Source organism: Phoca vitulina, unplaced genomic scaffold (assembly GCF_004348235.1).
Source record: "Phoca vitulina isolate PV1807 unplaced genomic scaffold, GSC_HSeal_1.0 scaffold47, whole genome shotgun sequence".
Classification (NCBI taxonomy): domain Eukaryota; kingdom Metazoa; phylum Chordata; class Mammalia; order Carnivora; family Phocidae; genus Phoca; species Phoca vitulina.
The window spans coordinates 726127-742300 of NW_022589750.1; the positions used below are offsets into that span (position 1 = coordinate 726127).

The window sequence follows — 16174 nt, forward strand, 5'->3', positions numbered from 1 at the left end:
AGGCTGGGGCGGGCGGTCCCGGGCAGAACCAGCTGTGGCCGGTTCTGAGCAGAGGCCCCTTGTTAGCAGGGGCCCGAGGGCCGTGCTCGGGAGCTCGGGGGCACACACGGGCCCTGGTGTGAGGGAGTGGTGGTCAGATGTGCCTCGCTTCCTGCAAATACACAGCTCCCTTCGTGCCCCCCTCCCCGCGCTCAGAGCAGGGACGTGGGGGCCCCACAGTCGTGCTCCCCGAGTCGGGAGCTAGGAGGTGGCCGGTGTGCTCGGCTGCTGACGGGGTCGGTGAGGTCAGCAGCTCTCGCTCCAGGCGAGGGGAGACTCGCACACTTCCTGCCCTGCTGGGCCCGTCAGCTCTGGGGGGTTTTCCAGAAAAGACTCCGTTCTTGCACATGTTTGTGCGTGAGGAGGAGGAGGAGGGCCCAGGGAAGATGCTCGGAGGAAGGCATTACCTGCAGGCACCGTCCTCCTCAGTCTCGGATGAGAGAAACGGTCATGTCGCCGCTAGAGGTGGGAGGGCGGGAGGGACCAATGCCGTTGGTGCCACGGGCTTGAGGGGCCCTCCCGCCACGTCCCCAGAGCTGGCAGCGCCCCACCCAGGAGCCCATCGTGGCCACTGGATGGACGGGGGACTGGCCCCACATTAGGGCAGCTGCAGACCCGAGGCTTGCCTCCAGGAGGGGGTCCTGACCACAGACCAGAAACTCCCTAGCGGCCACGGAGCTCTTCCCAATTCCACGGGCAGGCAGGAATCGGGGAGCCATGGGGAATGTTGGAGGAAGGGCAGGTCTTTCAGGAAGCAGGTACCTGGCCTGGGGGGGTTCCAGGTGATGGACAAACGTGGCACCAGGAAGGCCCAGAGAGGGGCAGGGGCAGGCCAGGGTCACACAGCCGGTCAGACCCAGGGGCAAAGATGGCCCCAGAATGCCGGCTCACCTCTCCTCAGCCACGATGGCCTCGTCTGGCTCCTGGGACAGCTGCTGGAGACGCTGAAGTCCTGCTCCCACAGGCTCTAGGTCACCGTCAGACTCGCTGAAACAAGGAAAAGCCACCCCCGAGACTCGCGGAAACCTGTCGCCCCCCCCCCCCCCCCACCAAGTGGCACTGGGCCGGGCGTGCAGGCCGGGGAGATGCCCGGGGAGCTGGGAACACCTTGTCCCAGACCCTCCCCTCCCCTCAGGAAGTAATATCGGTGCCGCTTGGAGCGCCAGGCACAGAACAGAAAGCGCAAGACCCAGAAGGTCAAGGGCAGGTGACCTTGCAGACAGGCCAGCCCTGCTGTTGCCCCCTTGGAACCTGAGCCTCGGCCTCCAGAGGGCTTCCAGACTTGCTTTGGGCTCGCCGGGAGGCTCGCGTCTTTGACAGATAGGGAAACTGAGGCCCTGGAGGACCGCCCCCCCCCAGGCCCCCCGCCGGCCGGGGCAGAGCTGGGCCAGAGCATGGCTGCCGGCAGCTCAGGGTGCCCCTGGCAGCCACAGGAGGGGGCCCAGCTCGCGTTGGGGGCGCCAGGCACTGCTCCCTTACCTGGGGGAGCAGAGGGGCTCTGTCGAGGAGTAGGGACTGCGGAGGGCAGCCTCCCTCCTGGGCCGCCGCAGGGGGTAGGCGCGTGGGCCCCCGCGGGCAGGGAGCCGGTGACCGTCCCTCTCCCACGGGTCCAGGGCCACGTAGGCGTGGGCAGCTCCAGACAGCCGGGCGCTCTTCTGTGCCCCCCTCCGCCGCCTCCTGGCTCTCACCTGGGTTTCCACCAGCCACTTGGTGCCACTGTGGCAGGACTCCTGGATTCTCTGTGGCGGTACAGGGAGAGCTGAGCAGGGACCAAAGCCAGCGGGCGCTACTCCCGAGTGTCCCGGCTGTACCTCCCGCCGCGCAGCCGCCCAGCGGGCCTGCGGACCCCGGCAGCTCCGGGTCCCGGGTCCCGGGGGAGGATGAGTCTGTGGGAACCGGGCCTGCCGCAGCCGCCACCTCAGAACCACCCGGAGAGGGAGTGCGCTGGTCGGAGTCCGCGTTCAGCCAAGCCCAAACCCTCTCCCGGGACCCGTAACGACCCTGGCTCTCCCCGCAAGGCCCAGAGCCCAGGCCTGCCCCCAGGACCCCCTCTGGTCTCACACACCAGCTCACCGTCTTCTGCAGGGCCAGCTCTCAGGACGCTCAAGGGCTCCGAAGCCCTCTGGGGCTCCTCACTGCCTACGGGGGCGAGCCTGAGCCCTGGGGTCTCTCGGACCCGCCCGGGCTCCTCTCAGCCAGGACGTCTGCCCTGGCAGAGCCAGAGGCCAGAGGTTAGACTAAGACCCAAGGTCCATGTGGTGCGTGGTGTGGCCGTGGGCGGACCGTCTCAGTTCACGTCTCTGAGCCCCGGGGAATAAAACCGTCCTGGGGCTCCTACAGACGAGACTGGCGTTTGGCTCAGAGACCTCTCAGCGGAGGGTCTGTGGATTTCAGAGCCCCAGTCAGACCCCAAGGAGATACCCACCCCCATTCTTTCCTTGGGGGTCAGTCCATCCTCACGGCTTCTGTCCCTCCTAGGTGACACCTTGCCTCATTTTTGGGTTTGAAGACCCGTTCACCTGGAAAGCCCACAGGCACCTCACACCAGCACCCCACACTTGTCACCTGACACGAACCCCTGCAGACCTACCTTTGAGCCTCTGCAAGGCCAGGCCCCCAGGCCCCTCGGAGGTGAATCTGCTCCTCACCCTCTATCACCTAGCTGAAGAACAGTACTAATATGCTAATCCGGCCGGATTCCAACCCTGTTGAAAATCCTCCCCCCTGGCTCCCAGTCGCTCCTGGGAGAGTCTAGAAACACCTCCAGCCTGGGACCCCTGCCCTTCCCGTCCTCGCTCTCTGCCCTCTGGCCACACCCAGACTTCTCTTCTGCGTCTCGCTGTCCCCCAGCTCTGGATCTGGACTCAGGCTATTTCGCTTGCCTTACAACCTCCTCCCACTGCCCCTGTCCTGGGTGGTTCCGTGGAGTCACCTCCTCTGGAAGCCCTCCTGTGTTTGGTGTCCCCCCATTTCGCCCTTGCTTGCCACCCTACCACAACGCAGCTGCATCGTCTTGCGCCGTGGGGCTCGGTTCCCCTGGACAGTGCACCTGTCCTCATGGGGTTGCCTCCTCACGGCGGCCCTTGGAGGCCTCAGCCGTCTGGCACCACGGAAGCCTGAGCCAAGGGACAGTGGACGTCGCCCGCCTTACCTGGGACACGGCACCCAGGGCGTTCTTCGCTGAGCGAGCCGCAGCCTGGAGGCCCTGCTGGCCTGGCTTGGGGCTTTCCAGGCGTTTCCAGGAGGGCCCTGCGCGGAGGTTGAGACTGACCGCTCTCAGGGGCAGCCTCCTCTGAAACTGTCTGCACAGGGAGCCCAGGGCCCCCCCGGAGGTGTCCGGATGGCAGGCGGCCCGCGGCAGCACCTCCTCCTCCAGCAGTTGCTGGTCCTGGAGCGATCTCGGGTGCACCGAGGCCCCCACGCCCGGCCACTTGGAAGCCATCTGCCTGGTCACGAGTCTGTTCAGCCCACCAGAGCCTGGGGAGGAGACCAAACGGCAGGTCAGCGAGGCATCCCCCTTACCTCCCCAGGCCCCACGGACACACAGGCGGCCCGGGCTGGGCGTGGAGGCCCTTGGCAGCCGTGGGTGCGGGAAGGAGGGTGCTTCCTGGAAGAGGGGTCGGGGAGGCCCAGAAGAGGGCGGAGGGTGGACGTGCCGCCCCGCGTGTCTGCGGGTGTCTACAACAGGTGTCTTTCCCTCCAGCCTCCTTTCGGCTCTCGGACTCCAGCGGGGAGGCGGGCAGAGTCCGGACCGGCCCTCGCCGAGCCTCCCTGCGCCGGGGCCCCATCGGAGGCCCTTTCGCGACGCCGCGCGGACCCCCCGATCCGCATCTTGCAATCCCCGGCGGGCCCCGCATGCGCGCCCGTCCTGACCGAGCCCCCCGCCTCGTCCGGGTCCCGTGGGAACGGAAGGGCCACCGAGTCCCCGGGATGCACTCACGCAACAGCCCCCGGCGCCGCCCGCACGCCCCGCACGGCCGCTCCGCGCCCACCCGGCCGGTTTGAAACTCCGCGCGGATCCGCCCCCTGGCCCGTCCTCGTAGCTGATTGGCCGTGTCCCCGCAGCGCGGCCGCGCCCGGGATCCGATTGGCCCCCGCCCTCGCGGCGGGAATGCTGCCCTCCGATTGGCTGGCCGCCCCATTCATGCCTCGGGCCGCGCCGCGGGGGGCGCGCAGCGGGGCGCCGCCCCTTTGTCCCCGCGGTCCGGCGCCCCGCCGAGGGGGGTGTCTCCCCGGTGCGCTCGCGAGGTGCCCGCTCCCGCGCGGTGCGTCTCTGTCTCCAATCCTTGCTCTGTGTTCCCCAGACGCGCCCCCCGCACTCTGGACCCTGGAAGATCCTGGAGGAGGGGACAGACTAGGATACACCGGCCCCCGCCCTCCTCCAGTGCAGCCCCCCATCCAGGGCGAGGCCTCCCCCCCCACCCAGCATCCGAACAAGCTCCAAACCTCCCCCTTTAGAAAGCCCCTGCCTGCTTCCCGCGACCTCAGGGCAACCCTGCCGCGCCCCCCCAGGCTTCCCCGCTGCGGACCCCACCCGGCCCTCGGGCCCCTCACCGCGTAGCTCTGTCCCGGGCCGCGACAGGGCTCCCCACCGGGCAGCGCGCCCCCTCTCCGGCGGGGTCTCCATCGGCGCTCCCCCCTCACCATAGCTCTGTGCGGGCCGCTACAGAGCTGGGGGACCCCAGTCCTCGGGCTCAGGGACTCTCCTCTCCCGGTGGGGGGTGGGGGGATGCGCGCCCCAGGTGCTGGTGTGCCCGACGAGCCCTTCCGTGGTGACCTCACGGGGCAGCCTAGGAGTAGACCAGGAAACAGGTCTGGCGAGGTTAGGGGGGCCCCAGTGGCCCTCAGTTAGGGGACGGCGGGATTCCCCGAGTGGGGAACCAGGGTCCCTGCACCCACTCCTCAGATCTAGCGTGTGCGGAGAGACTGGTGTCAATGAACCAAAGAACCAATAATCAAAGAAAATGATGACACAATGAAGGCGCCCACATGGCCCGTTTACAGCTCAGGCCTACAGAATGAGCCAAGGGAGCAGAGAATGTGTTTGGGGGGGGCTCCTGGCACAGGGGGCCAGCACCCACGGTCGGACACCCAGCCCACAGATGTGTAAGTGAGACAGAAGTTTCCGGAAACAATATTGGACTCTGAGCGGTGTGCTGTGATTCTCTGCTTTGCTGTTTCATCGCCTGACCAGGGCTCTGCCTTCCCCCCGCCTTCCGCGCGCTGAGGCTGACTTGTGGCCTGTTGGGGACAGGCGTGCAGGTGGTACTTAGGGGATTCGATTCCTGCCTTTCACCAGTGACGCGGGCGGGGGGGGGGGGGGAGAGGAAGCGAGCGCCCGTTGTTCTCCCGAAAACTAGCCTGCGGCTCAGTGAAGGGGAAACAGTCTGAGCTGCGAGGGGCTGGTCCCCACTGTGCCCGCCATCAGAGGACAGCCTGCATCTGTCCAGCCTGAGCCCGGGCCAAGCCCACGAAGGAGGTGCTATTTTTAGCCCCATTTCGGATGGCAGCGCAGACTGGGAAGGTGACGTGTCTGGCCCAGCACGGAGGGCAGTCAGAGCTGGAACAGAAACCCTTGCGTGTCCGGCTTCCCACCCCGAATGCTTAACCGTCGTGGATCGTGGGATCTCCCCAGGGTCAGGCGTGAATGGAGGGATGCTTGACGGGCCCCCTGCCCACGTGGGGCTTTGCACCCCCGCCCTCACAACGTCCCTGGCAGCCCAGGTGACGGACATCAGTGTCTGTGGCAACGAGGGGAGGAAGAAACGTTTTCTTCTGAATGAGAGGCTCTCCCTTGCAGGGGCGGGGCGGGGCGGTGAGGCCAGGCGGGGGAAGGAGAGGGGGTGTGCCGAGGGGGGCAGGCTCCTAGTGGAGGGGTTGCAGGAGGGGACAGGGGCTCTGCGGAAGGAGACAAAGCCAGTCCCAGGCGGAGGCTTTCGGGGGGTCCAGCCCCACCCGTGCCTCTCTTGGAGAGGAGGGTGGAGGAGGAGAGGAGGGGGGGCCCCAGCCCTGCCCTGTCCTGGGCGGGGCTCCCTGTCCAGCCGCAGAATTTCCTGCCAGTTCCCGTGACCTCCTAGAATGGTCGGTGCTGGAAGAAGCAGACACTACACGGTGCCAGACGCCACGAGTGAGGCGTGCTCGGGGTGAGGAAGGGGAGGAAGGGGCGTGGGGAACCCCATGTGAGCGGGGGCAGCGCAGGCTCCCCCAGGCATGTGGGGGTTTTAGGGGAGGAGCTAGGGGACAAAGTGCAGGGTGGAGGGGGGTGGCGAGGCTTTCCAACACAGGGGCCTGCCAAGGCGGGGGTAGGGGCCTGGGCACCCCTGCTTCTAGGCCAGAGGGAGGACTGAGGGCCCGCCCCCTGGGGCAGGCAGCCTGGGGCAGGCGTTGATCCACTGCGGGGAAGGAGCCTGGGGCTTATCCTGAGAGCGGCAGAAAGCCTTTGATGGGTTTTAAGAGGGGTGGGGTTATTAGACTTGCCTCTCCCTGAAGTCCCTTAGGAGGTTAGTCTGGGGGCCCGTCCGGAGGCTGTGGCCTGAACACCTCCTTCTTCTGGCCTCCGTTTCAACAAGCACCCCCAACCCCACTCCCACCCCTGCCCACCGGGGGTGCAGAGCTATCCGATCTACCCCGCCGGCCCCCATGCCTCTCGACCCTCTCCACCCTCTAGAGCGGAGCGATCAGTCAGCTTTCTCTTCCGCCGAGGATTACTCAAGAAATCAGTCGTCTAGCATGATGCACACATACAAAGCCAACAGCCACGCCACCCTCGTGGGGGGAGGGGACAGCACTGCCAGGACCCCAGAAGCAGCCCCCACCCCCACCCCTGGGTCCTGCCTCGTCTCTCCCTCCCCCAACTTTCATGGTAATCACTTTTATTTCCCTTTGTACTTTCAGCATCTGACCTCCCGCCTTGCTTCCTATGCGTTCGGACCCCTCTAGGTTGCTGTGTGGCTAGAGAAGGGCGGGACAGAGGAGAAGGACCCCAGGACCCCGGCACCCGAACCCCCTGCCTGCAGGGAGGGCTGGATCTGGGCCCTTGGGGGTCTGAGCACCCCGGGAGGGGGCCTGGAGGGGCCTGATCCAGCTGCCCCAGTCTGGGTTTGGGCGCTCAGGCTTGGTCTCCTCTATGCCAGTGGTTCTTCGTGGGAGAATTTGGGGCCTGGGTTTGGGGTCCCACTTGCTGCTCCAGGGGAGGGAGGCAGGGGAGATGGATCTTCACGTTTCGGGGGGACGATGGAGTTAAGGAGGGTGGCAGACACCCAAGGCCGCAGGTCAGGACATGAGAGGTGGGGTCAGTGGCTCTCTGTGGCTCCTGACAATCCAGTGTTCCATCCCTCTCTGCAGCGCCCCTGTCCCTTCCCGCTCTCAGTCTGGGGTCGCCCAGAGGAAGGACCCTGGGAGCCCGAGCACAGCAGCTTCCACTGGCCACAAGGCGGCGCCAGACACCACACCTTCAGGCCACCTGTCACGGAGGCCAGAAAGGGGATCCCAGGTGCAGGGACTGAGCTCTCCTGGGGACCCAGGGCACAGGGATGAGGAATGAGAGCCTCCAACGGGGAAGAGAGAGCCCTGCTCCCCACCTCCAGGACCTGGAGTGGGGGCTGGAGTGGGGCTGGGGGGCGCCCTTAACTTTTCCCAAACCTGCCCCTTCTCTTACCCGTTTTAGAGCCCCCCAGGCCAGAAACCTGGTTTCCCCAACCCCCAGGATCACATCCTCTCCTGCATAGAGTTTGGGGGCAGAGGAGGAGGAAAGAGGCAAGAGGGAAGGCAGGGACCGTAGAGACCACAGGGCCTTGGCGCGGACACCGGGTCCTGTTCCCCTTGGCTGCCCTGAGGCCTCTTTCCTGCCACACCCTCTCCCCGTCTTCTCTGAGAACATTCCGGCTGCTTTCTTCTTGGGATGGGAGAAAACCAAAGGTGGGTGTCAGGTGGGGGCCTCACATCACCCTGAGGAGCAGGCGCTAGGCGCCGCCCAGCTTACTCCTGGCTCACACCCGCCCCCGGGGCAGGGCCAATCCCGGGGTCTGGGTGTCTTCCTCCTGGGAGATTATCTCAGCCTGAGCCCGACACCTCCCTGGGCCGGGAGCCATGGATGCCGCTCTGCTCCTGAACGTGGAAGGGGTCAAGAAAACCATTCTGCATGGAGGCGCAGGGGAGCTCCCAAACTTCATCACGGGGTCCCGGGTGAGTGGGCCTGCTCTCCCCGTACCAGACGGGGCCCCCCACGGCAGCCTTCTGCATTCCTGCTGTGCCTCTTTCGGCTTTGCCAAAACAGGGCCAGGAGGGCCCTTCCCAGAATTATCAACCCCTGAGCTTCTGGGAAACTTGGAATTGGTGCCCACTCGCTGGACGTTTTCGATACTGGCAAATTAAATTCTGGCGTGGGCTGGGGGAAGGGCTTTGGGAATTTTCTGGAGCCCCAAATGTTGAGTTGAAAAGAGAGGCCCTCAGGGTTCATGGTTTTGTCCACAAATCTCTGGTGGGCTTCCCTGGATGATGGCGGCGTGGCAGGGTCTGTGGCCCCAGATCCAGGGCTTCTGTAAGCAAGGCCCTCCGGACCCGCAGAGCTTCCAGGCAGTGGGACGGGGTCCTCTGGGCAGGGGGGGGTTTCCCAGCCCCGGCGAGTGCAGGCAGCGGGGGGGTAGCTGTGGGGTCTGGGCATCCGGCAGGGGTGGGGCGAGTGGAGCCCCGAGGACAGCCGCGTGAGCGACAGTGGGAGGTTGTGTTTAAGACCAGGGTCCCCCCTCTTGCTGACCAGGTGATCTTTCACTTCCGCACCATGAAATGCGACGAGGAGCGGACGGTGATAGATGACAGCAAGCGCGTGGGCCACCCCATGCACATTATCCTCGGGAACATGTTCAAGCTCGAGGTCTGGGAAGTGCTGCTGACGTCCATGCGGCTAGGCGAGGTGGCTGAGTTCTGGTGTGACTCCATCGTAAGTAGGCCACGCCCGCCCACGCCACCCACGCCCGCCCACGCCGCCTGCAGGGCTTGCCCGCCCCTTTGTGGGGCTGCTGCCTTTCAGCAAAGTGGGGTGAAAGCAACACCCTGCACCCTCTCCCTCTGCCACTGGGCACGTGGAGGGGAGTCACCCAAAACCACAAACCCCCAGAGTGACCGTCGGTGTCATGGCTGGCCGGGACGACGTGGCACCAGGGCCGTGCCCGCACACGATTACCGGATCCTGGGCACTTTTGGCCACTGGTCACTTTCCCACCCTCCTCCCCGCTCCCGTGAGCCGTCTAAAACTATTTGCAAATCTGTGGCCCTCCTGGGATCGCCTCCTCATTCTGTGGCCCAGATAGAAATGGGCCACAGAACGTTTAAACAAACATTTCTTTTTTTTAAAATATTTTATTTATTTATTTTTGCGAGAGAGAGAAAGAGAGCGCGCACAAGCCCAAGCTGGGGGGAGGGGTAGAAGGAGGAGCAGATTCCCCAGTGAGCAGGGAGCCCGATGTGGGATTCGATCCCAGGACCCTGGGATCATGACCTGAGCCGAAGGCAGATGCTTGACGACTGAGTCACCCAAGAACCCTAAACAAACATTTCTTATGGAAACTTCCAAACATATACAGAAGTCGACAGAAAGTGCAGAGAAGTCCCCCGCACCCACCCCCCACGTCAGCCACCGTGGACCCCAGCCAGGCTGGCTTCCTCTACCCCTGTCCCCTGCTCTTCCTTATCCCACAAGGTTAATCCACGCTCCAGACTCCCTACCGTTACATCTAAAAGTACTAAAATTTGTATCTGTAAAAAGGATATCAAAGTAACATCACCTCAATATCATTATTACATTTTTTTAAAACCCCAATAATTCCTTCACGCCAATTACCCTCTGGTACTGTTCAAATTTCTCCCGTCGTCACCTCATTTCCTCTTTGTGGTTGATTTGTTCCAGTCTGGACCCAAACAAAGTCTGTGCACAGGGCTTTGTGGGTGCGTGTCTCGGGGCTCTGTTTCCTTCCCTGGTTTTCCCTTGACATGGATTTGTTGAAGGAATTGGATCACTTGTCCTACAGAAGTCCCCACATTCTGATTTTGCTGGTTGCTTTGCCATGGGATTGTCTGCCAGGTTCCTCTGTCCCCACAGTTTCTAGAAATTGTGCTGCGTGCTTCCCACTGGGCAGCCTTCCCCGTCTGCCGGCCTCTCCTGCCGGGAGGCGTCTGGTTACCGTAATCGGCTGACGGATTGAGATGCCGCCAGCCCAATCCAGCCATTACGAAGCTCCCCCTTGGCTTTCACCTAATGGACCCACCAGCCATTGATGGCGGATGCTCAGACCCATCCCGTCATCGGGCGCCGCTGACCTTTCGAAGGAGCAATTTGGGAGAGAGAGACAGAGATCTGAGTTTGAGCTCTGCTCTGTCACTTGGCTGTGTGGCCCCGGGGAAGTCCTTTCTCCATCCGGCACTCTATTTCGTTCATCTATAAATAACGGAAACCGTACGCTAAGCGGCTGTTGGGGGGATTACAGGACGTGGTGGTGACTAAGAAAAGTCATAGTACCGGGCGATTGAAAAGTGCTTGCAGAATTTCAGAGGCAGACTCCCCTGTTTTGCTGATGAGGAAGCGTAAGAGGCAGAGAAGGAAAGTGACTTGCTCTGGGTCAGACAAGTTAAGGGACACGGTCATGGTGGGATCCCTGGTCCCCTCACTGCCCATCCGGGGCGGCTGCCCATCATAGTGGGGAGCCAGGCTGCAGTTCCGTTCTCTACCGCTAGGGGAGCCCGCCCGCCTCGTCCCTTATTTCTTGACTCACCTGGCAATACCAGGTGAGCAACTTTTCTTTGCCTACCAGCGTCTGTGTTGTTCTCCGTCCTGGTGCTTAGAAAGATGTTAAAGGTGTTTTGTTTTTAACAAGCCAAGTCTTCAGAAAATGGGCTTTTTTGCGGCTTCACATAGTTTAAAATATCTATCTAAAGTAATATCTTTGCTTACAGTGAGGATGCCCTGCACGTCTTAGACCCACGCGCACCTGTCATTCAGGCCGCAGGGTAGACAAGGCTTGGCCACCAGCGAGGGCCCTGCCTCCATAGGATGCATGTTTGCTAACTCAGGAGAGCTGAGTGCACGGAGGGCTGCCAGTAAATCCTGGATTGGCTGATTGGTTTGTTGTCTGCAGAGCTTCCCCTAAAGTGAGCACGGCTGTGTGTCATGTGCTGTCTGCGTCCTTTTGGCCACAGTCACAGGAGGGCACTGCCCACCTCACTAAGCATCCACCCATCGTGGTCTGTCTGTGCCTATCTATCTGAAAACATTCACTGGGCACCAGCTTTGGACTCTGCTGTGTGTTAGGAATGAAACAGACCAAGTTCTGCCCCTCAAGGAACCTCAGTTCTTGGAGGAGGAGCGAACATTCGAGCAATTTCGAGGCAGGGCAGCCAGTTCCATGATGTAAGCAACTGAGGGACAGATTGCTTTGGGGCCACAGGAGATGGGCAACTAATTCTTTAGGGTCTTGGGGGAACATCTCCAAGATGACATCGAACTGGGTATTGAAGGATGCATAGGAGTTCACCAGGTCTGCACGTAGGGAGCGGGTGGCATCCGGGCCAGGAAGTGTGAAAAGGTTTGGCATGCTTAATTTGCTTAGCCCCTTTCCCCTCCGGGGGCATCTCTCCATTTAAGAATCTGAGTTTTAGAAAGACGGCAGCAGTCAGTGGGATGATCATTTTGTTCGACAGAGGACTTAGGAGGGCTTGGCTTTCCCCCAGCAGTGCTGCTCATCACTCCCTGCAGAGCCCTCCTCCTGGACAGTCCTCACTGGATCACTCTGAAGAGCAGGGGGCTTCCTCCCTCCCTCCCCTGCCCCTACACCAGGGAGGCAGGGCCAGTGAGGACCTGGGAGCTTCTGCCAGGCCCCCACCCTCGACAGGACGCTGGTCTCTGTGTGGGACTCTTGTGTTGGTGCCCGGGATTGTGAGGCCACGGGTTACAAACTCAGATTCCTCGAGGAGCCAGGAGCTCTGGCTGACTGCAGATCATCTGCCTCATCCAAATGGGGCAGCCAGTCCTCAGCTCTGACTGGATGGTCGCCTTGTGAAAGGGGCAGGCCCGGCGGCTGGCCATTCTGAGTTCTTTTTTTTTTTTTTTTTTAAAGATTTTTTATTTATTTATTTGAGAGAGAGAATGAGATAGAGAGAGAGAGCATGAGAGGGGGGAGGGTCAGAGAGAGAAGCAGACTCCCTGCTGAGCAGGGAGCCCGATGTGGGACTCGATCCCGGGACTCCAGGATCATGACCTGAGCCGAAGGCAGTCGCTTAACAACTGAGCCACCCAGGTGCCCCCATTCTGAGTTCTTAAGCTGAGCCGGAAGTCTTCATGAGCATGCGAGCTCCCTCAACATCTGAATGTTGGTGAACTAGTCATAACAGCTCCACGAGGTGAGGAGTAAGACAAAACCAATCTGCGAGCTGAATATGGCCCGTGGCTCACCAGCTTGCAGCCTCCGGTGTAGACAGCCCTGCAGACAGGACACTCGGTGTGGGGGTCCCGGGGCCCCCTGCCTCGGCCACAGGCCTGGTCTCCGTCCCCAGCGCTGGAGGCGAGCTCCACAGAGCCCCACGTGTGGTTCTGGCTGCTCTGCGGCCCCCAGCCGGGCAAGCTGGCCTCCAGACTGACACAGTCTGGAGTCCTCCTTGCTCCCTCCCTCCAAGGAGGTGCCACCCGGCTGGGCACAGGACTCGGGACCTTCTTCTGGCCTTCCTCCTCCTTCCTGGATTTTTTTGGGCTCCTGGCGGCACCCCCAGCCCACCGTGCTGCCCTGAGGCTCTACTAGAGCTAGGGTGTGGGTGTCTCATGGGACAAGTCTTTACCCGAGGTCCTGCCCAGGCAGCCACCTGGCCCTGGGGCCCGATTGCTCAGTGCACTTGCCGGGGACGCAGGGCCTGGGAGCTGGGGTCGCCTGTAGGGCCAGGAGCGGCCTCTCCCTCGGCCAGTTGCAGCTGGGCCTCTCCCTGCCGGAGGTCAGCCTGGATCCCCGCGGGATTAACTACCAGCTGGCGGCCTCTCTCACAAAGGAGCCTCCGCAGGGCTTTCTGGGCTAATCCCAGCCGCAGGGGGGTGGGGGGAGGCTGGGAGGGCTGACCTTCATCCCCGCGCTGGTGACTTGGAGGACAAGCTGAACTGTTTCCGCCCCTTCAGGTCCTGGAGCTGCCGTGAGGGTGCCTGAGATGGGCCGTTTCTGAACCCCATCCACGCAGAGGGGGGCTCTCAGAGACAGCTCACAGATGGGCAAGCTGAGGCCCAAGGGGCTGGTTTTCCCAGCCCTCCTCCACCCCGAGGGCGGCAAGCCCCGAGCCCGGTGCAGGGGGAGGCTGGGATGAGCTGGGCCTATACCAGTCCCACCTCTAACCCACGAACCCAGCTCCACTACCACAGCTACGGCCGAGGGGACCGGAGCTCAGACAGGTGCCCAGGCTCATTGCTATTCAGCAGCACCTTGGGGCTGCCGATCCGGGCCCTGGCCCCCGGGGCCTGCTCCCTCCCCTACTCCCCACACTTCCCTCCCTGCAGGTCACCAACCCACGGGCTCAGGTCTCTCCGGGAGAGAAATAGGTCAGGGCTGACCACAAGGGCCAGCAAGAGGCAGCATGGCCCTGAGATGAGAGCGTGTCCTCTGGAGCCGGGTGTGAATCCTGACTCCGTCATTTCCTAGCTGTGTGACCTTAAGCAAGTTACTTAATGTCTCTGGGCTCCAGTGTCCCCACCTACAGAAGGGGGATAAGTGCCTCCCTCGCTGGGGCATCTGAAGGATGGAAGGAGCTAACAGAGGGACCTGGTAGAGCAGTCGACCTGGAACACGGCGCAGCGCGGTTATTCATGGGGGCATGTTGGGGGCAATCAGCAGGAACAACCACGGGACAGGGGTGGCTGAGGCAGGACTCAGAGCGGGGCTCCGTGTGGCCCGGCTAGCTCCGAGCACACAGGCCAGACGCCATCGGCCGTCCTTCCTCCCAGCACACAGGGGTCTACCCCATCCTGTCCCGGAGCCTGCGGCAGGTGGCGGAGGGCAAGGACCCCACGGAGTGGCACGTACACACGTGTGGGCTGGCCAACATGTTCGCCTACCACACACTGGGCTACGAGGACCTGGACGAGCTGCAGAAAGAGCCCCAGCCTCTGATCTTCGTGATCGAGCTGTTGCAGGTGTGCCCTGGGGATGGGGCGGGCGGAGTGCGTGGGGGGGCCCCGCCTCGCTGGTCGCTGGGCGTCACCCGCTTTCTAGAGCACGAGAGGGCTCGTGAACCACAGCCATGTTTGTGGGGTGGTGGGAGAAAGTCCAGCCCAGGTGGGGACTCAGCTTATGGCCAAGGATGAGGTTCAGCCTGAGGGCTACATGGGGGAACAAATAAGAGGATTGTGTCACAAAAGGGCCTTTGTGGGCCTGCTAGGACAGTTGTGCGGTTTGTGCACTGCACAAGGGCCTCACCTCTGAGGTGCTCATTATAGACCTTGTAGATCTGAACTTTTCTGATGACAACCTTCCAGCAGATGGCAGTAAAGTGTCTTGTTCTAGCCAAACGAGTATGGAGACAGTCTTCTGAATATTGGAAGTCAAGTGTTGACAAAGGGCTGTCTATTCCTAACTTGCACAAAGGTGCTCATTTAAGGCGGGGCCCGCGGCTTCCGTCCCCTTTGTGTATGGATGTGGCCAGCTGCGGGGACGCAGGTTCCCGGGGTCCCCGCCTCACCCGCCTGCCGCTCTCGGGCCAGGTCGAGGCCCCGAGTGAGTACCAGAGGGAGACGTGGAGCCTGAACAACGAGGAGAAGATGAGGGCGGTGCCCATCCTCCACGGGGAGGGGAACCGGCTCTTCAAGCTGGGCCGCTACGAGGAAGCCTCCAGCAAGTACCAGGAGGCCATCGTCTGCCTGAGGAACCTGCAGACCAAGGTGGGGGGCTGCCCACGGGGCCGGCGCAGGCCGGGGGGCAGGGTCAGGGTTAGGGCAGCCCAGCTCACGGCAGGCAGGCGTGCCCCCCCCCCACCCCTGCAGGAGAAGCCCTGGGAGGTGCAGTGGCTGAAGCTGGAGAAAATGACCAACACCCTGATCGTGAACTACTGTCAGTGTCTGCTGAAGAAGGAGGAGTACTACGAGGTGCTGGAGCATACCAGCGACATCCTGCGGCTCCACCCAGGTGCGTGCCGCACACGCGGCGGGGGGCGGGGGGGCTGACACCTCACTCCGGCCGTGCGCCAGGAGCCAGGCACGGGGTTCCCTGCACTCCTCACCTCCTTCAGTGCCGGGGACGGGGGCCTGGAGCCCGCAATGCGGGGAGCCTACGTAACCGAAGGGAAGTTATGGATTTAGGTTTGCTCCGCCCTGGCAGGGTCCCCACAAGGGAGGGGAGTAGGTCCTGCTGTGGCTGTTATCACTTCCATTTACAGCCGAGGAGGCGGCTCGGGGGCACAGAGAGGTTAAGGATCATGGTCAAGGTTAAGAGTTTTGTGAGCTGCTGAGGCCGGGCCTCCAAGGGGCTCAGCTGGTGCAGTCTGATCCTCCCCTCAGGGATCGTGAAGGCCTACTACGTGCGGGCCCGGGCTCACGCGGAGGTGTGGAACGAGGCGGAGGCCAGGGCGGACCTCCAGAAAGTGCTGGAGCTGGAGCCATCCATGGGGAAGGCGGTGCGCAGGGAGCTGAGGCTTTTGGAAAATCGCATGGAGGAGAAGCGGGAGGAAGAGCGGCTCCGATGCCGGAACATGCTGGGCTAGGGTGCAGAGTGGGCCTCCCCTGCCTCCCCTGGCCTCCCCTGCCCCCCCCCCCCGCTTCCCCTGGCCTCCCCTGCCTCCCCTTGCCTCCCCTGGCCTCCCCGGCCTCCCCTGGCCTCCCTGCCTCCCTGACATCCCCTAGTCTCCCCGGCTTCCTCTGGCCTCCCTGGCCTCCCCTGCCTCCTCTGGCCTCCACTGGCCTCCCTGCCTCTCCTTGCTTCCCCTGGCAACCCCTGGCCTCCCCTGCTTCCTCTGACCTCCCTGGCCTCCCCTGCTTCCCTTGTCCTCCTCTGCCTCCCCTGCCTCTCCTTGGTTATTTTTGTAGCTTTGTAGACTTCCTCTAGAACGCTCTCTCGAGTCCCCACCACTCCCTTCTGCGCAGGGCGACCGCTGGATCTTTACTCCTCCCCGTCTCCCCCGC

General features: G+C 62.9%; 2 protein-coding genes across 2 annotated transcripts; one reads left to right on the forward strand and one right to left on the reverse strand.

Annotated features, from left to right (window-relative positions):
* Positions 1 to 464: 464 nt before the first annotated feature.
* PIMREG (PICALM interacting mitotic regulator) lies at positions 465 to 3481 on the reverse strand. Its single transcript, XM_032431666.1, has 4 exons — positions 3191 to 3481; positions 1519 to 1778; positions 931 to 1026; positions 465 to 498 (listed from the first exon to the last, which is right to left on the reverse strand). Exons 1-4 carry the CDS (start codon positions 3479 to 3481, stop codon positions 465 to 467), a joined length of 681 nt encoding a protein of 226 aa, XP_032287557.1.
* Positions 3482 to 8108: 4627 nt separating this feature from the next.
* AIPL1 (aryl hydrocarbon receptor interacting protein like 1) lies at positions 8109 to 15756 on the forward strand. The gene is made up of 6 exons (XM_032432063.1): positions 8109 to 8223; positions 8798 to 8977; positions 14006 to 14194; positions 14762 to 14938; positions 15041 to 15182; positions 15554 to 15756. Exons 1-6 carry the CDS (start codon positions 8128 to 8130, stop codon positions 15754 to 15756), a joined length of 987 nt encoding a protein of 328 aa, XP_032287954.1. The 5' UTR covers positions 8109 to 8127.
* Positions 15757 to 16174: the final 418 nt, after the last annotated feature.